A 20,777-nucleotide genomic window follows, 5' to 3' on the forward strand; every position below is an offset into this window, starting at 1 on the left:
GATTGAGTGAACTCTAGGAACTGCTCTTCCCTATCAGTTTTGTGCAGGACTGCCCAAGAGTGGGACAGCTGGCAAGGAAATGGGTGGTTTGGAGTCCTCTGCTTTGGAGGATTTAGAGGGAGAGGAATGTGACGCATTTTAACAAAGATGGTGGATTCAACCATGTTTTGGGTGTCTTAGAAGCTCTGGTGGCCCTGAGCTTATGTAGGATGCCAGTCTGGTTTAGGAACAGCCAGTTATGGATCATGGAATGGTTTGGGTTAGAAGAACCTTCAAGATCATCCAGTGCTACCCCTGCCATAGGCAGGGACACCTTCCACCATCCCAGGGTGCTCCAAGCCCCATCCAACCTGGCCTTGGACACTTCCAGGGATCCAGGGGCAGCCACAGCTTCTCTGGGCAACCTGTGCCAGGGCCTGCCCACCCTCACAGCCAAAAATTTCTTCCTAACTGCCTGATAATTAATCCAAGGAAGAGATGATGCTGCCAATGCCCTTCCAGAAGTTGAGTAGGGAAGTCCTGCAGAAGACCTGACCACCTCCAAAGAGTGGATGTGCACGGTGGTCATCTTTCACAGCCCCTCCTAAATCAACACTCCAAGACAGCAGAATAACAGAAATCTGCAACAACAGCACCAACATTTACAGGTTTTGTGTGTCTCTGCTGCTTTTAAATCTCCATTATCGAATATCTAACCTATTAGATAATCTCAGCTTTCTGTTTTCAAACAAGATCTTTCTGCATTTTCTGGTTCTGTCCCAATGATGAAAAACATGGTTTGCACACAACCTGATGGCTCACAACCAAACAAATGTAAATTAAAAGGGGAAAAAAAAATACAAACAAAATCTCTTGAGTTATTTTTAAAACTTGTGATCTTGAGCCAGGGTTTCTGGGGACAGCCTCAAACTGACAATCCCCTAGAAACAGCCACTCCCACCCCAGGAGTTAATGCTGCTTGATATCTTGTGCAAAGACCACATTTGAAGAAATTAAGCCATAATTAAGCAAAGTTATTAATGATTGCTTTAACTAATTGATATGATAACATAAGCAGCAGACAAGATTTTAATCAGTGGTCATGAAACCAGAAGTAAACTGGCCAGACACCCCCTCCTCTTTGGCAGCTAATTTGCAGACAATAATTCTGTTGCTGGTAGTGACTCAGCGGCTGAGGGGAGAAGAATAAATCTCAGGAGACAAATAGGTATAAGCCTTCCCCATTTTAATGAGAAACAGACACAAAAAGGCCAAAAAGACCCTGTCAACATGATTTGCAGTACAGTTACTTAATTTTTACCAAATGTGCTTTCTGCCACGCTTTAGTTGAAGTACATATTTATTTGATATTTCGCTGGCAAAGTTTAAAAGAGCCTCCAAAATACCCATCTGCTTCTGCTACGCGTGACCCTACCAGTCTCACCTCCGACACACTGTAATGGTTTTGGGGAATGATAGCACTGCACAGATGTGATTTATTCACAGATTGTGGGTGACTTTCTGCTAATTTACAGGGGGAAAGCACAGCTTTCCACTGGAGCGTGAAGCTGACCCACAGAACAAACCTGCCTGCACAGAGAGGGACAGCGAATCTCCTGCCTTGAGGCAAACACTGAATCACAGGATGGTTTTATAAGGGACAATATAGACCATCCCATTTCCACTATCCCTAGTTGCTCCAAGCCCCATCCAACCTGGCCTTGGACACTTCCAGGGATGGGTAAAGTTGCTCATAAGTAACACAAGGTTGCTTAAAACCTGGTTGCAGAACAGTCTTCCCTAACCTTCAGTATACCAAAAGTAAGAGGAAGCTCAAAACCATGAGATTTAAATAATAGGAAGTTGACACCTCTTTCCCTTTACATTCTGGATTTTGAGCCTTTAAGGTTATTTCCTACAGCTCTTCCCTTTGATCCCTCTTTATCAAAAGGAAGGGCTGAGATTCCTGTCCTGGGGTTGCTTCCATGTGTTGTATCAGCTTTGCCAAACGCTGGGAGAGACCCAGGAGCCCAACTTGCTGAAACAGAGTTATTTAGGGGTGATGGAGGTGACCTTCCAAAAGTGGGACAGGGGAATGAGCATCCTGCACCTCCTGGCATGCAGAGGTGGGCTCTGTGTGTGTGTCAACACTTGAGCAGCAGGGAAACAAGGAGACAGCAGTGTGGAGACAGCTGGAGAGCAGAGAGCAAAGAAACGGGGGTGCCAGGAATGCAGGAGGGGTGGAAAAGCAAGTGCAAGCCTGGAAATGAGAGGAAAGGGCTGCAAAGGATCAGAAAGAGAGGCAGGGAGAATGAGAAAGGGGTGGAAGAATTATCTCCATCCCTGCAAAGACTTGCAGGGAGTTTCTTAGCTGGGAAGAGAAAGAAATTCAGAGATGATTAGGTGAGGGAAGTAAGACAGGCATGTGTGATGAGGAGCAGGGAAGATGCAGAGATGCTGCAGCAGAGACCCTCCTGTTCCCCCAGCATTTCCCATCTGCTCCTCATCCCCTGAGATCAGCTTATGAGGCACAGGGCTCCTCTGCACACCAGAAACAGGAAAAGGAGAAAGAAACAGCCCCAGCCTCCAGTGCACTGACATAAGAAACATGGAGGGGAGCTGTTGACAGGGCATGTAGTGACAGGACAGGGGGAGAATGGCTTCAGACAAAGGGAGTAGGTTTAAATGGGATATTAGGAGGAAATTCTTGGCTGGGAGGGTGATGAGCACTGGCACAGGCTGCCCAGAGAAGCTGTGGCTGCCCCTGGCTCCCTGCAAGGTCCAAGGTTGGACTGGATGGAGCTTGGAGCCAGCTGGGATAGTGGCTGTAGCTCCCTCAGAGTGTTTGTGAAGGCTGGAGTTAGAGGGACGATCTCCTGCTCGATCCTGACTGATCCCATGTGTGCACCAACCCTTCCCTGCGCTGCCAACAGGGGCTTGAAACACATTCACACCTGAAACACAGAGATGTCCACACCTCTGGGAAATGATGGGACCTTTGTATGCTCTGTCTCTAGGTTTCAATGACAAACCTCTCCCTCCTTCAACCACTGTCTGTATAAAATATGTATTTCCAGATAATGGTGAAAAGCTCTTGCATTCTGCTCCTCAGAGCATTGCACATCTGACTGAGTGGGCAAGTGCTGCTTTGTCGCAGGCACATTCTTCTCTCTCTCAGGATTTTTCATAGAGGAGCACAGAGAGAAGAAAGAGAGAACAATTTCTATTTCTGCTCCTTGTTTTTCCCATGTGGAATGTGTTTGGAGAATTGTTTACCTGGGCTGATTGCTTGATTGGATTCTGGTGGGGATTGTTTGAGTCTGGTGGCCAATCCAACCCACCTGTGGCTGGACTCTCAGAGAGGGTCACGAGTTGTGAGTTAGATATGGGAGTTAGAACAAGTAGGTTTGTAGTTTTAGTATCTCCTTTAAATAGTATATGAATGGATTATAGCATAGTTATAATAAAGAAATCATTCAGCCTTCTGAGCTGGAGTCAGACATCAGCATTTCTTCCCACCAGCTTCACCTGCATTTACAATACTGCTTGTCACCTCTCAGTGCCCAGAGGAGCTGCAAGGCAGGGCTTGTTTCAGCCACAGACTACAGGGCTGAGCGGGGTTCCATCTCCCTTGGAGCCCAGGGAGTTCAGCTCCAGAGGAAAACCCCCATGTGCAAACCAAGGACCCCCAAGTTCACTGGGGAAACCCCTCCCATGCAGAAGTTGACCTCCAAAAGGCCAGGGGGTTATTTTGGCAGCATGAGAAAAATGTTCCTTGCTCCCAGATTTACAGTGACAGCTCTTTTTCAGGTGTTCCAAGTTAAAGGGTGCCTTGATGGGATGTCCAGAGCTGTGGTCAGACAGGGACAAGCTGGAGAAATTTCCTTTATCACAGGGGCTTCCATTCTTGTGGGGGGCTGGTGAGAGGTGGAGCCAAGTCTGGCAAAATCACAAGGTTTGGAGCACGAGTCCTGTGAGGAGTGGCTGAGAGAGCTGGAGCTGTTTAGCCTGGAGAAAAGGAGGGTCAGTGAGGACCTCATTGCTCCTCACAGCTCCCTGAAAAGAAGTTGTCGTGAGGTGGGGGTCTGTCTTCTCCTAGGCAGCCACCCACAGGACAAGAGCAAATGGCCTCAAGGTGCACCAGGGGAGGCTTAGGTTGGATATTAGGAAAAAAAATGCATCAGTGAAAGAGAGGTTAAGCATTGGAAGAGGCTGCCCAAGGCAGTGGTGGGGTCACCATCTCTGGACGCGTTCAAAACACAAGTAGAAGCGGCACTTCATTATACGGCTCAGTGAGCAGTGTTTGGTCAAAGGTTGGACTTGATCTTAGAGGCCTTTTCCAACTTTAATGATTTTAGGATTCTATGAAAACAGCTTTTAATAACTGCACAGGTAATAACAGAACCCCTCTTATCTCTGGGGCACAGACAGGGCTGAGCCGAGGAAAAAAAAGCCCCAAGGAGAAACCTCCTCCTTCCCCAGGGATGTCACAAGACCTGGTGCCTGTCTATCTTTAAAAAGGTCAGGCTAAGTCATCACCCCCCCTGCACCTCATCTCCACGGATCTCCCGATACCACTGAGGGCAGTGAAAACCTCTGATAAGTCAGATCTTCACCCTTTTGTAAAAGATCTGTACATGGCTTGTAGAGTGGGTGGGATATTTGCTCCCCAAGGGCAGCCTCTTCATAATCCTGCCTCCAGCAAAGTCAAACCCCTGCACCCACTCGCTGAGGCTCTACAAATGTTAATTTATTCGAGCATTAAAGCGTGTTTTGTCATGAGCACACAGGTAGTGACTGCACTGCTGAGATGGCAGCGCTGTCACTCACATCGCCTGCCTCAGATAAAATCAGATTTGGGCAAGGGCTGATGTAGTGCTGAGTGTTTCACAGGCTCACATCAGATTTTAAATAACAACACTCCCTGCCTTTTTCACCAGCCTCTCTCACAGAGACACCCATGGGCGTCAAAGATGGGTGGGAGGAGATGATTGATAAATCACAGAGCTCCTGAGCTCTCTACAGGGCTTGGGGTCCTAAAACCACCAGCTTCGACTCGTGCTTTGGAACAGCCAAGCCCAAAATGAACCTGTTCATGCTGGGATGGTCAGGGAAGTGCAGGTAGTCAATGGACCAGCAAGAATAAGTTTTTTGGAAGTCTCTGGAGGAAAAACTAACTGTTCCTCTTGCATCCATTTAAGGATGCGAGGGAATGAAGGTTGCTGCCCCACTGCCCTTTGCCCCAGAGGTTTGAGACAGCTCCTGGGAGTCTCTGTAAATCTGAAGGGCTGTGCAAAGGCAGCAGTGGTGTCTGAGGTGACCTCAGATGGGCCTGCACACAGAGGACACTGAGCAAACCCGAAAACCCTGGGTTGGTTATTGGCGCATTCATTGTTCTGCTCCAGGGCTTCGGCCCTCAAGGAGCCCCATTCTGTGCAGAAGGAAAAAGAAAAAGCCCAGAGAGTGAAAGCATGAGGAAAAGGAATGGTGTCATGCTCAAAGTCTTGCAGGAGTTCGGGCATCACCTGCCTCCAGCTCCTCACCCCATCCCAAAAAGAGACTGAAACTGTTTTCACTTCAGGACTGGAAGTGAAATCCCATCCTCGCCCAGCATGGAGCAGATAAGAAGGAATCCCAGCTCTGTCATCCTGTCCTTTCTCCTGAGTTATGGTATCTCTCAGCCTCTTAAATCAGGAGGAGTTTACAGAGTTGCTCCCCTCCCCACACCAAATTTTAGGTATTAATATGTACAGTAGAGGGAAATGGTTGGAAGCATCACGAACCACTTTATTTTAAGTGGTGCAGGAGGAAGAAATGACACTTGTAGATTAAAAATATAACCAGTAATGCTTGTTTAATAAATCATTGAATATGTATGGGTGAACATGTCCCACTCAGACTGCTGGCTTCCACTGCAGGGCAACTACCATCACCCTACCACAATCCCTCATTGCTCCCATTCTTTTTGTGGATTTAAAGCTCCTCATGAGCATCTGGGAATCAGCCAGGTATGATAGCTCAGGTAACCCTGCACACCCACAGGACTAAGTACAAACAGTGCATTTTCCATGTAAAAGTAGCTCCTCCTCCTACCCCCTTCCCAAGGATTCCATGCTGAATGCCCAGACTGGTCCTTCCCTGGGATCTGGCTGCCAGCATTTTCAATCACAATGCTGACAATACAACAGGAGCACCACACTAAACTTGGCCTGCAGCCTGGCTGGCAGCATCCTACGCTCTTGCCCAGTGTCCCAAAGAGGCTCCAGCCTCTCCAAAAACTCCAGTTAGAGACAAATCATTCAGTGATTTACCTCTACACCTTCCTGTGTCTGTGGCAGATGCAGCCACAGTTTGGGTGGGGGTGGAGAACAATGCAGAAGCAAATCTTTGTCCAGCAGCCAGCAGGACAAAGCAACTCTGGGGGTGGTTCCTGCCCCCTGAGTTCTCTGTCCCTGGCCCCTCAATATTGCAAAAGTATATAAATGCCATGGGCTTATGAGCATAAAAACCCTGAGGTTGACAACGGAGCACATCCTCGTAGGAAACGTGCAGAATTCACAAGCAGCCCTGATGTGCACAGCATGAAGGAGCTGAAAGGTCTATAAAGCACCACGGGCTGCTGGAGTTCCTTACCTGCTTCTCAGACATGATGTAGAGGTGTTCGTGGTCCACGGAGAAGGCCATGTCCCGGAGGATGGGGCCAGAGTCCACCACCTGCACGATCTCGTACTCCAGCGTGTTCTTGGTGGTGCCATCCACACGGATCTGTGCAGCAACAACAAGAGCAGAGGGAGAACATGAGGTTCTTTGCCCTCCTTTCACTGAAAACAAATAATTACAGGACCACAGAATGGTTTGTGTTGAAATGAACCTTAAAGACCGTCTCATTCCAAGCCCCCTGCCATGGGCAGGGACACCTTCCACTGTCCCAGGGTGCTCCAAGCCCTGTCCAACCTGGCCATGGACACTTCCAGGGATCCAGGGGCAGCCACAGCTTCTCTGGGAAACCTTCTCTCTTACCACCCTCACTGTAATATGTATCTATTTATAATATATATACAAAATCTTATATATATGTAATTTATTATATATTATATATACACATTATGTATATTATATACATATATCTATTATATTATAATAGATATTATGTATATATAGATATATTATCTATTATATATATATACAAAGTAATCACTGGACAAATGTATTGTGCCCCAGGTCTTTAGGACAGCAACCACTGTCAATAGAAAATGAACTTTCCCCAGCCTCCTCACCAAAAGGACGAAGCAGATTTCATCACATCTGCTGGTCCCATCAACACAAGAGCGCTGTAAGAACAATGCAGAGCCTGCTGGCTTTTATCTGGCACTGTCACTGTGCTCCTGTCACCGCCTGGACAAATCTACCACGCTCAAAATGATGGCAACGAGGGAAGGATCTGTGGTGGTGATGAGCAGAAGATAAAAAAAACCCACACAAATCTGCAGGACTGACTCACTTGAATGCTACTCAGATAATATTATTGCTCTTATTGCTAATGTTCCATGGGGCAATTTATTATTGCAGAGTGTTCAGTGCAACACAGACTATTTCTCTTGCTGATTACATGTATCAGGTATTGAAATCAGTCCTGCACCAATGTGGCACCTTATGATTCCAGACACATCTCATAACAGGGTGTCACTTAGGGACATCAATAACTGGGATTATAAGGAGGAACCAGACACACAGTCCCAGTCTGTCCCTGACAATGATCCAGTGATGCAGAAGAAAATGCAGAAAACAACAGACTTTTCTTTACCTGTTTAAAAACAATTTATAGAGTCTGGGCTCAGAAGCAGCTGGAGAAGGTTTGCAATCCCTTTCAATATAGAGCAAATCATGATAAAATAGCTGTTCTCAGGAGTTCTCCTGAACCTTGTGAGGCTCTGTACAGCAGCAAACCCCACAGTCATGCTTCAGAGGTGCATCTACATTCCTCATCTCCCTGTTTCCCATGTGCTGCCTTTCACTTCCTGAAAATTTTCTATCCTGCAGCAACACAAACACCACGGTACCTTTCCTTAAGATAAACAAAGTTGTAGGAGATCTTCAGCATGCCCCACATTGTAATCTCCATTCCTTCCTGACCAAAGATTCCCAGTCTGCAGTTGGATAGCTGAGCAAAAAGCACCCTTCCCATCCAAAGGAAATAACAAGCTGTGGAGAACTTATGGTGTCAAGACCTGTTCCCACTATTCCCTGGCACAGTCCTTGAGCTTGTTCCTTCTGTATCAACCTCTCAGCCAAGAAACTGAGCCTGAATCATCTTCTGTATTGGAAAGTCAAAGAGAAAGGGAAGAGAGGGAATGACAAAGGCTCTGGAAAGTCTGTATGAGTAAAAGAGCAATGATAAACAGATTGTTATCTTTGTCCTTCCTTGATGTACTCACCTGCTGTGGGACAACAAAGGAATATTATTTCCCCAGGAAAGATAAGGAAAATGAAGCAGAGAGGAGTTAGAGGGGCTCTCTGTGCCAGCAAAGGGTGTGGAGGGTGCTCAGGGATGCTCAGATCTTACGTGTTGTCCATCAGACTCCTCACAAGTGGGAGCACGTGCAGGCCTTGGCTGCTGGGCTGCTCCAATGACACAGGAGGATTTGCAGTTAATTTGTCATTTTGATGGAGCTGCTGATGATAGCAACACACGTCCAACATCAGCACACAGAGAGGTCGGGGCCTGAAGCCCAGCACTGAGAATCCCTAGTGCACCAAGGGGTCAGGGACTGAATCCCAGCACTGAACATCACTGAAACAAAAAGAATTCAGAGTCTGAATCCCATCACTGAACATCGCTGAAACACAAAGAATTCAGGACCTAAAGCCCAGCACTGAACATCCCTGAAGCACAAAGAATTCAGAGACTGAACATCACTGAAACACAAAGAATTTAGAGTCTGAAGCCCAGCACTGAGCATCCCTGAAACACAAAGAATTCAGGGTCTGAACATCACTGAACATCACTGAAACACAAAGAATTCAGAGTCTGAAGCCAAGCACCGAACAACCCTGAAACACAAAGAATTCAGGGCCTAAAGCCCAACACTGAACATCCCTAAAACACAAAGAATTCAGAGTCTGAAACCCAGCACTGAACACCCCTGAAACACAAAGAATTCAGAGTCTGAAGCCCAGCACTGAACACCCCTGAAACACAAAGAATTCAGGGTCTGAACATCCCTGAAACACAAAGAATTCAGGGTCTGAAGCCCAGCACTGAACATCCCTGACTCCCACCAGCTCTGGCTGCCTGGGAGCAGGGGGGGCTCGCTCATGTCTGTGGTCCTTCACAGGGAAATTCAGCTCCTCTGAGTTTTCCTTCTTGAAAGTGGACCCTGATGTAAATCACCCATGGGGTCAAGGACAAAGATGCCAACGGGCTCAGGCTGAATCATTCCCCTTAGGACAGGCAGGGAAAAGGAAGGAGGCAGGAGGGCTTCAGGCTGAGGAGCATGAAGAGAGCCCTGTTGGGGCTCTGCTCCAAGCACATCAAATACCCCCACAGCAGGAGGCTTTCCTCTTTCCTTCTGAGGCTTTCCAGCTCCAAGTTCTCCCTCTCAGGGAGCAGTCAGGGAGCTTAGCCTGCTGTCTCCACTCTGCCTCTGCCCCAGTCCCTCGTGGCTTCTCATTCCCATCGCAGCATCCTCACTCTCTGCTGATCCCTGTGCTAAACAAACCTCACATCTCCGCTGCTCTGACCTTGATTTTCCAGCACCACCATGGTCAGATCTGCAGGCTGCCAGATATGTAAGCAGCCAATTATCACCCCAGGTCTCAGTCACTGTCCTCAGCCTTTGCCAGGCCCCATTAGAGGGGAAAGAGCTCGGAGATGGAAGAGGCAGGCTGGAGGAACAGCCGGCTGGAGTTAACAAACCATGGAGACAGGAGGCACAGCCCCCAGGGATCTCCCATGTGCATTTGGTGCAGGTAAAAGATTGCAGAGGCTTCACACCAGGAATACAGAGCTACTCGGAAGTGATTTAACAGCTATTGCTGGCCTAATAGCCTGAAAAGTCATTATTTTGCAGAGGGGGAGGGAGGGCAGGAGAGACAGGGCTCGTTGTACTGTACATGTGCAAACACACACACGTGTGCTCACACACCCACAGCCCAAGAGCTCTAAGTGCAGAAACCCCTCTCTCCAGTTAAACCTAGTAGCTAATAAAAAGGAAAATGAGGTGTTCACATTCTCTGAACAGAGAGACATGATTCTCTCTCCCAGGATTTTTTCCTGGGAAGTTGTGAGACGCAATGAGAAAATTCAGAGAAAGAAGAAAACAATTCTTATCTCTATTGGCTGCTCCTGTTGTTTAGCACGGGTAGAATGTGTTATGGAGATTGTTTACCAAAGAGTGATTTGTTAATTGGACACTGGTGATGGTTGTTTGGATTGATTGGTCAGTTGGGTCAAAGCTGTGTCGTGACTGTCTGGAGACAGTCACAGGTTTTTCTTTAGTATCTTTTTAGTATGATATAGTTCTTGTATAGTATAGTATTAATGTAATATAATTTAACTTAATAAAAACAATTTATTCAACCTTCTGCAACATGGAGTCAGAGCACATTATTCCCTGTGCAGGGGGATAGGATTTTCCTTCAATAGGAAAATCCAGAAAAAAGCCAGAAAATCTGGAAGACACCAACCCACAGCCTGTGTGAGCCCTGTGCCAGCAGTGAGGTGATTATTGGAGACTCCAGCCAAAAGTCTAGCCACCACCTCCAACCATCCCTTTACCTGTCTTAAACCCTGTCTTTCTTATGTTGGATCCCAGGCACAGAGCCCTGAGGATCTCCACCTTCACTGCACATTCTTCACAGTCCTCAACTGCACTTTCTCTTAGAGATTTATTCCTGGCTCCAAGGCTCCTGCTAGAACCAGGGCACTTGGGTTGGTGAAAAAAATCAAAGAAGAGTCTGTGAAGGAAAAATAGGAAGATTCTCATCAAAGACTGCAGGTGATTACCACTAAAGTCAGGCACAATCTCTGCTTGGAAAGCTCCCCAAATTTCCAGCAGCAGGGAATTAGAACGTACTACCCTTTCCCTCTGTTCCTGCTCTTCTCTGCTGGCATCAGCCCCAAGCCCCACTTGGAGCTGGGGTGCTGGCATGGACAGAGTTTTCTTCTGACTGAATGATGGGCATTCCCATATTCAAGATGTTTTTTGAGGGCTGTGGGATGAGAACCTGGCTAGCAGTCCAATTGGGATCGCTTCTGGGAGCTGCCTGTGAACCATGAGCTCCTCTGCACGGCAAGAGGGAGGGGGACAACAAGTGACAGAGGGGACTCCAGGACCACGTGTGAGCCTCAAAATGCTCAGTCCACCACAACCCACAGTCCACAAGCACATCCATCACCTCCACAACAGGATCATCCACCTGCTCCCACTCCCTGGATGTCTGTCCTGGACATGCACACCACTCAGAGCTGCAGATGCTCAGCTCAGTTCAGCTCCCTTGTCCTCCTTTAACCCAACACATGTGGGAGCTCCCAGGGCCCAGCACTCTCAGGCTGCACATTAATCCTGCTTCTTCCTGGAAGGCTTCACTCGCTGGGCTTGGCTCTGCAGAGCCGGCTGCTATTAAAACATCAGCATGATGCTTCCCGAAGGTCAACTACCAAGGGACTCATTCTGGCAGCTGTTTGTTTGTTTGTCTGAACATTATCTAGGGCTGGCTGTTTATTTACATCCATTGAAGTATCAGACAATAAATATCCTCTCCCAGTAGCAAACAGATGCTTGCACTCGAACGTTCTGGCTAGCGCTGACTTCAAAACGATCTCCTTAATGAGCAAACAGCACTATTAATCTTTAAAGACACAGGCTCTGGCCTTTTCTGAGTGCTCACCCTGGCCATGGCTACGCCCACAGGCATTTTGGCAAGCAGCCTTAGGGTCTGGTAGATGAAAGAAGGCAAAAGATACCTTCCATCACTTGGCTGGTGGTTTTTCAGCATTATCTGGGCCTCCCCAGCTGCTGAGGGATCCACGGGAGGCTGATGCTCGAGGACAGTTTCCCCAGCAAGTTGGTGGCAGATGCCTCAATCACACTTCTAAGAGTGACACAGAGGTTGGTATCACACAGTTATCAAAGAGAGGGACACAATAAGCCTCTCCAAATCATGGGGATGGACTCAAAATTGTCAAGGAAAGAGCAGTGGGATTGGGGGACAAAAGGAATTGGTGGTAGCAAGCACTTGGTGCCTTTGCTGGAAGATAAATCACGATTGTGGCAAAAAAAGAAAATATCTTTAAGCTCAGCAGAGCAGCAGAAACACCTGCCTTCCAGAGAGGGCCACATACCTCTGTTAGCACCTCTATTCTTTCCTATAAAGTGACATTTCCTGCTAAAATCCATCCACACAGATGTACTTCAGGAGCTTTACTCCAGGCCCATCAAAGCCTGATCCCTCAGACTGAATCAGTGTTTGGAGCATGTTAACATCATCCAGTTTTGGTTTATTCAAGAAAAAGGCACTGGCACAGGTTGTTCAGAGAGGTTTTTTATGGCCCATCCTTGGAAGTGATCAAGGCCAGGCTGGATGGGGCTTGGAGCCTGATCTAGTGCAAAGCGTCTTTTCAAAATTATCTTCAGACTCACTTCAGAAACACTCCTAACCCAATCTTCTGCTACAACCTCACTTCTATTTCATTTGTCCAAGCAGCTTGGACTGGTCTCTGGCAGGAAAATAAAAAAAAGGATTATTTCCACTGTGCCAACTGGGCTCAGCTGTTTCCTACTCTCTAAAACCATCACCTCCTGCCCAAGAGCATCATTCCTGGCCCACCAGAGTTAAAATAAGGTCCCCTTCAATTAATATCTCTGTATAAAAGCACTTGAAAGCCATCCAGGGCTGCTGGGAGCGTGGTGGGGAGCAGGACCACGATGACCAGCCAGGCGGGCAGCAGGAGCAGACGCTGGGTGGATGAGAGTCATTACAAATAATTAAATGAATAACTAAGCAGAAGAGGAGCTTGGTGAACCATGGCACGCTCGGCCAAGCCGTCCCTCCCCACCACTCTGCTTTTGTGCAGCGTCAGCAGCCCCTGGGCTGATGAAGTTCCAGGGAATTCATCATCTCCTGCCCCAGCGCTCCCAGCCGCCGCTCCAGCAGCTCTCGCTCAAGTCACGCTGGTGGCTTATTTTGGCCATGAAATTGCCCCAGTTCCCAGGGGAGGGGATTAAACGGCTGCCAGGAAGATTGCAAGGGTGGATTTCAAAGGGAAAATCCTTCAGGTCATGGAATCAGGCCCTGCTACCTCTGCCTGGGTGCGAGGGAGCAACTGTGACTGTGGTACTGCCTCGGAAAGTAGGGAAAATGTTTTGGGCAGGGAAAGCAAGAGGTGGGAGGACTTTTTGTCCTCCCCATCCCCTGAGGTATCCTTCCTTTGCTGTCCCTGCCTCTCCTTCTTGCAGGGCATCTCACTGAAATCACCATCATCATTTCTCACTATTGGATTGAGGATCTGCAAACACCATTTCCAGGAGATCCAAGCAGCCCTGGAGCCCAGCACATCAATCCAGGCTGCTCTGAGAATGGCCCAGCCAGAGCCTTACGACTGCACAGGGGCCACTAATACTTCATTGCTTTTCCAATAGCAGTTCCTCCCTGTTTTATGAACCTAATGTTCCCCAGAGGATGCCAGGACTGCTGGAGAGGGAGAAAGGACACAGCAGGCAGTGTATGAGCTCATGTCAGGCCCTTCTGATGATCACCTATTCCTGCTTTTCCATTGATTTGGAGCTCTATTGATCTCAGCAAAGACAGGGAAGGGGCTGGTGACACTCCATGTTCTGCCCATTTCCCTCCGTTTTCCAGTAAAATAATCCGTTCTAATTTGCCTAAAGCCTATTAACAGGAGATCAATTCCTAATAAAACATGGCATTTCAATAGCCCTGTCTATCCTAAAGGCCTCTAGAAACACTAATTGAAAAAGCAAGGCATGAGGTGCCCTTAACTCCTGCCTAAGTCAGCAGCCAGCAGCCCTCTCCCTTCTCCCATGTTTTAAAGTGCTGCTTGCCTGGACCGTGCCAGCCCATCAAACACAGATCTCAGAGCACCTCCAGCCATGTGGACACCAGGAAAAACTGGTGTTTAAAGTGTTCTTGAAGCTCCTGCTCTCAGTGCTCTCCAGAACCCAAAGTGTCACGATAGGAGCCACTCTGAGCAGAGGGGAGAGCTGATCTGGACAGGACAGTCATGGAATCGTAGAGTGGTTTGGGTGGGAAGTTACCTTAAAGACAATCCAGTTCCCCCCCTGCCATGGCAGGGACACCTTCCACTGTCCCAGGGTGCTCCAAGCCCCATCCAGCCTGGCCTTGGACATTTCCAGGGATCCAGGGCACTCCACTTCTCTGAGCAACCTGTGCCAGGGCCTGCCCACCCTCACAGAGAAGAATTTCTTTCTAATATCTAATCTTAATCTCTCCTCTTGTAATTTAAAAGGGTTCCTCTTTGTCCTTTCTCTATCACCCAGTAAAAGTCACTCTCCCAAAATGTAGGTGCACCTGAGCGCACACCACAAAACAGAGGGGACAGCAAAGCAGGTTGGCCTTGCAATCCCATCAGGTTCCTGGTTTGTATTTCCTTTGTCCAGGAGGTCTCACGTGACAGAATCACAGAGTCATTAAGGCTGGAAAAGACCTCCAAAATCATCAAATCCAATCTCACAGAACAAAACTCGTCATCAGCAAATGAGGGTTATTTGTTACACCTGCAGCACAGCAGCAGCCAGGGAGAATGGTTCTTCCTCACTTCTCCAGCCACACAATTCCCAGGGCCTTTTCTCCCAGCAGCAATGCAGGGTTTTGAAGAGGACAGCTTTCCCAGAATAACTGCTTGCTAATCCTGATCATCTGCAGGCACTGCAGTGTAATCCCCACCCCGCACACCCTCGGCCAGGGGGCACAGGGGCTTCACTGGGCAGGGCCACAGGGTTTAATCCCTGCACAGGAGTCACCCACTGACCTCTCGTGTAATCCTGGAAAATTGGGTCAAACACAGCTGTGCCTGGCTGCTGGATAGGAGATCAGCCCTGCAGAGCCAGCACAGCACAGAGGGCAGAGCAGGGCTCCTGCTTCAGGAGGACCAAGAGAAACGTGGGACAAGATGTTGGTGGGCATCTGCTTTGTTTTCTGGAGACACATGGGTCACCGAGCCTTGACAGAGCTACTGGGTGTTGTGACTTCATGGTGGGTCACTGTCACACAGACCCAGCACAGTGGGATCCACTGGAATCGTGGAATCATTGAGTGGTTTGGGTTGGAAGGGATCTTAAAGATCATCTCATTCCACCCTTCCACCATCCCAGGCTGCTCCAAGCCCTGTCCAGCCTGGCCTTGGACATTTCCAGGGATCCAGGGGCAGCCACAGCTCCTCTGGGCACCCTGGGACAGGGCCTGCCCACCTTCACAGGGAAGAATTTCTCCTTAATATCCAAACTAAATCTACCCTTTGTCAGCTTAAATCTACCTGGTTTGGGCCAGAGGGTCCTTCAAGCCCAAAGACAAATTCCTCACTGATAGAGATCCCATTTTTTCCAGCCCACAGCACAGGACTGCTGTCCCATCCCACTGTGGATCCCCACTAACATTTATTGCAAGACATACTCCTAGCTGCAATGGAGTTATGAATTAAATTAGACAAAGTGGAAGAATGACCTTCTGTCCAAGCCCTTCATTCTGGGCTTGGACATCACCTAACACAGTGGGTTTCTTGACTATTGCTCCCAGCACCATAAAAATTAACAATTACAGCTTGAAGTGTGTCCAGTCAGGCTGTACCTGAACTGCAGGGCTCACCCCAAAGTGGAACAGCTCCAGAGCTGGAAACAGAGGGAAAGGGAAGGACACGAGCAGGTCCCTGTCCCTCAGCAGGGAGAGCGAGTCAGGTATGTGCAGCTCTCACATCCCGGAGCCCATTGACAGATGACATCATTTTTGAGAGCATGGTTTACACGCGCTCCCCCGGCGCTCCCTGATTGATAAATTAGACACTCATGAGCCATGTGCTAATCAATGCAAATCATTAGTTTGTAACAACACAAGGCAAGCTCGGCAGAGCTCATTTTTCAAGGTAATGGCCTGCCAAGCATCCGTGTTCAGCTCTGAGCCCTGCCAGGCAATCCATTACCGGGCTCCTGGCACTCACCTATGGCACCAGGCTGAGGCCTTTGCAGTCCAGTCCCCACCAGGGGATCAGTGCCAGGGCTCCAAACCTGCTGCTCCTCCTCCTCCTTCTCCTCAGCTCCTGGCTCTGCTGCCAGTGGCCACCCTACACCCAGACATTTGGAGTGCACTTGCTCCCACCACAGACCCTGTGGTGCCTCAGGTTTGGCTTTTATATTTTTCAGATTCTGAGCTGCTTTAGTGTGTGGGTCTGGGCTTCACATTATGGGATGGTGAGCTCTCTGCACAGAGCAGGGAGACAAAACAATTCCTGCTCCAGCTGGGCACCAAGGACAAATGATCCAAAGCTCAGGCCCAGGAGCACAAACAGCGTGGGCTGGAGAGAGAAAAACAAGCAGGATGGGAGTGCCTGGGCTAAAGCTGGAATGGGACAATGAACTGCAAGGTGCAAATGGAGCAGAGCTGATCCCAGTGAGAGCCCCCGGGAGCGCTTGTGCATTTTGGGACCATTTTGGTTCCTCTTGGGTGCAGCCCTGGCTGGGCTCTGGTGCTGCCCAAGGTGGATCCATGCAGGAGATCCTTTTCATAAATCCCTGCTTTGTTCTGTAGCTCTGCCCAGCCTCTGCTCCAGCTCAGCCTTCACAAGGTATCACCTGGACATTTGTTCTCCACTTACCCCAACCCTGCAACCTAAAATTAAATCTATTTAAGCCTGAAAAACTGTGCTCTGTCCTCTATCAGTGGAAAATGAGGGTGGGTACTCAAGGTGTTGACCTGCAGGTGTGTCCTAGGAAACTCTATGCTGGCATCAGTGGCATCTCTAAAGGAGAATGTCTGCATCAAGTTGTGCCTGGCCAAATAAAGAGGCCATTTGAATGCTCCAGCCATCAGATTTAACATCCAAATTTCTGGCCTCAGGCTCTTACAAGCTCTGTCCAGCTGAGTGAGTGCTTTGGGGGAATGAAACTCCATCAGGGAAGGATATGCCACCACTGACCATCCTGTGGGAGCACAGGGAGGGGACAAGGGTGGGACAACTCTGCTCCTGCACCACAGGAGCCCGTCCAGGCTCTGTGTCTGCCTCCCCAGCTCTGCAGGATTTCAGTCCCACTGGCAACAGAGCAATCTCTTCATCCACGGGTCATTCTCAGGGAAAAATCCTGCCATGGGTGCTCTGCAGAGCGACTCCAGGTCCTTCATGGAAAATAAGGGTTCTTTGTTTGACATTCCCAGAGGTAAAGTTCAGGTCTCACAGAGAGGGTCCTGCTGCTGGATGCTCATATTTATGATCCCAGTGGATAATCTCAAAGGTCATCCTAGTGCAACTCAGATGCTTCTGTTTCTCCCAAACTGGTGGAATTTCTTTTACAAGGCAAATATTTTGGGAGCTTGTTAACTTTTAAATATTCATGGCTGTTATTGCTATCACTCCTGGTTCTTCATAAAGAGACTGTAAATGGATGCTTTGGGTCACAGTGGTTCTGATTGGGATTAAGGGAACAATAGTGAAAAAAAAGTATGAAAACTAAATTTTTACATGTGAGAGCACAGGTGTCAGCTCGTGAGCTGCAGAAACCAAAATGCTCCCTAAAATCTGGGCAGCTGTTCAGCAGGGCTCAAACTGTAGATAAAAATACTTCAGACAAGTTGCAACACCAGAGAGACTCAGAGTTTTGCCTTCAGAAATACCCAGAAGTGCAGCGTGTGTGTGAACAGGACTGACCGGACACAACGATCCCAACGCAGCTGGCCTGGAGCACAAACCCTTCTGTGGGACGGCTCAGAAACCGAGGCAGGGAGTAATATGGGATGGAATGAACACAGATGCACCACAGCACAGGCTGGATGATGAACACAAGTCCTTTATAGGGACCAGATTCCCGCAGGGATGAGCTCATCCCGCTGGGAACGCGGTGACCCCGAGGGTTGGGAGCCGTGGGGCGGGGGGTGAAGGGCAGCACCACAAAGGCTCCTTTGACTGTGGCCAGACGGGGAGATCTTGGAGACACCCACGGATCCTCACCACACTGTGGCACTTGAGAGGGAGCCAGCTGCCCTTTGGCAACGGGAGGCACGAGCATAGACGCGGGAATTCTCGTGGATACGCGGGAATTCTCATGGATGCGCGGGCAGCGCGGCACGCGTCAGCACGGCAGCACAAAAGGGTGGGAGGATCCAGGCAGGTAAAACAGGGGGTGTGGAGGCACCCAGAAGCACCTGGGCGCTCCAGGATCATCCTCCTGGCTTGAGGATGCGCTCACCAAGGGACCCAAGGGGTGATGTAGAGACGAGCACGCGCGTGCACTGGGTTAAAATGGGAGAAAAACAGAATCATGGAATGCTTGGGTTGGAAGGGACACCTCTAAAGGTCACCTAGTTCAGCAACCAGGGACATCTCCAACTGGATCAGGTTGCTCAGAGCCCCGGGCAGCCTGGCCTTGAATGATTCCAGGGAAGGTGCATCCACCAGCTCTCTGTACAACGTGAGCCAGTTGTAAAAACTTCCTTAAATCTCATCTAAATCAACCCTCCCTCGGGATAAAACCATCGCCGCTTGTCTTATCACACCCAGCAGAGTCTGTGGAGACCACAGGCATTCCCCCAAAAGGACCTGCTCCCTGTAGCAGATAACCCAGGGAATCTGATCCCGAGGGGGGCATTTCCACACCTCGGGTGGTGCAGTGCCCTGGGCAGCTCCAGGCGTCAGCGAGGGCAGCGAACTCAATCACAGCCTGTCACATTCAATCTTGGAGATAGAAAGACACATTTGCAATTTCCCTTTCAAGCCTAAGAGAGGCAGACCAAAGCTCCCGCTTTGCTGAGGATTTGGGCACTTTCTCTAAAAAAAAAAAAAAAAAAAAGAAAAAAACTAATCAAAAATCGTATCCCAGAGATGATATCACTGGTCAAGTGAGATTGGCCGTTCTTGCACTGATATTTGTGGCAGGTGCTGGTCCTAAATGATTTCAGAAATGCAGAGTGATGGGCTGTGAGTGCATCACTGAAAACAGAGAAATCTGGGACCCACAGCTCTTTCCTCACTCCCTTGCTGAGAGCTCTGGGTATGGCTGGGTAGGTAGGTGGAGTGGTGTCTTGGGAACAACTCCTGTCAGCAAATTGGGGACAGGTTATCTCCAGGGCCAGGGGAAAGGGGAACCTGAAAGAAAAGCTGTCCCCAGCCCCTTTTGTCAGCTGACATCCCTGGGGCTAAGGTTGAGATAATGAGGTCCCACATATCTCTGGGTCCCAGCCCCACTGACAGGGACGTGCTCTGCAAAGGTTATTGTGATTCAATTGCTGACTCTTTCAGCTCCTGGGCTTCTCAATGCCAAGGTGACCTATTAAGAACTCAATATCAGATAAAAAAAAACATCCCTCAAAGCTTTTTTAACCTTCATAATCTATGTTTATCCATAGAAAATAGAAGGAGGAGAGAAAAAGAGAAAGTGAATGCTTATCTTCCAATATTACCTCAGATAAAAGGGAAGCACCATCTGGGGACAAAACTTCACATTTGACCTTTCTCCCCTTTCATGAAAGCAGCCAGAAAACTGATCCAGCACTGAAACAGTGGACGAGGCCTCTTCCATTCACCTCCCATAGACTGAAGGATGCTCCCAATCGACCACAGGTTCCTCTGCTTTTGTCTCTGACACCTGACCAAGGACACGACTCCCTGCAGCCCAGCCCCAGCACAGACCTCCTTTCTCCCCACCCAGCCCCAAATGAGCAGCACTGACCCCAGCAAGTCCCAGCTCTTCCACCGGCCAACCTCCATCCAGAGCAAACCCCCCAGCAAAGGTCTCACTGAGGCCTTTGTCTCCCCAAGATCTCCTCTCATCTCCCACTGCTCCCTCATTAGTGACCCAAAGATGTCTCTCATGCTTTTTTTTTTTCCTTCTGGGAACACCAGACAATTTGTTGGTCCTCTCCAATCACAGACTGGTTTGTGTTGGAAGTGACCTTAAAGATCATCTCATCCCAACCCCCTGCCATGGGCAGGGACACCTTCCCTGCAGGGATTTAAAAGCCATGTAGATGTGGCCCTTGGGGACATGATTTAGTTGTGGTCTTAGCAAAGCTGGGTAAGTGGTTGGACTCAATGATCTTAGAGGTGTTTTCCAACCTTAACAACTCTATAATTGTATAATTTTAATTATTGCCTCCAATAGTGCAAGAATGGCACACATCCCCAGACCCTTAATCACAGGGGTTCCTGGCACATCAGTCAGAATTGACCAGAAGTGTATTCAAACCCCTTGACTGAATTATCCAAAACTAATTCAAAGGAATTTAAAAATAACAGCGTGACAGGCCCATTTTTAATGTCAGTAAATCACCAGCCAGGACCATCAGTGTGAAGCCCCCATTCAGAGGGGAACAAAAGGTGGGAATGCAGGGAGTGATTTCCTCCCAGCCAAGCAGACCCAGCACCAAGCCAGGTGTGTGAGAGGGAAGCTGATGACCCCGTGGAGGAAGCAGAGCCCTCCACATGCACTTCAAAGGATTAGGAGGTCTGAGGAGCTGTATGGCACAGAGAGCAAGGCACAAGGCATGTTCAAGGGAGAATTAACAGAGCCAGAGGGATTTAAGAGGGGAGTGCTGGCATATTATTCCACTTGGGCAGA

General features: G+C 48.8%; 1 protein-coding gene across 2 annotated transcripts in view; it reads right to left on the reverse strand.

Annotated features, from left to right (window-relative positions):
- Nucleotides 1-20,777, reverse strand: part of PLXNA4 (plexin A4) — a 440,787-nt gene that overhangs the window by 211,428 nt on the left and 208,582 nt on the right. For both annotated transcript variants that reach the window (XM_053942305.1, XM_053942306.1), the window contains exon 4: nt 6,613-6,744. In XM_053942305.1, coding sequence (XP_053798280.1) covers nt 6,613-6,744 — 132 coding nt within the window. The remainder of the gene's footprint in view (nt 1-6,612; nt 6,745-20,777) is intronic.

Source organism: Vidua chalybeata, chromosome 5, assembly GCF_026979565.1.
Source record: "Vidua chalybeata isolate OUT-0048 chromosome 5, bVidCha1 merged haplotype, whole genome shotgun sequence".
Taxonomy (NCBI): Eukaryota; Metazoa; Chordata; class Aves; order Passeriformes; family Viduidae; genus Vidua; species Vidua chalybeata.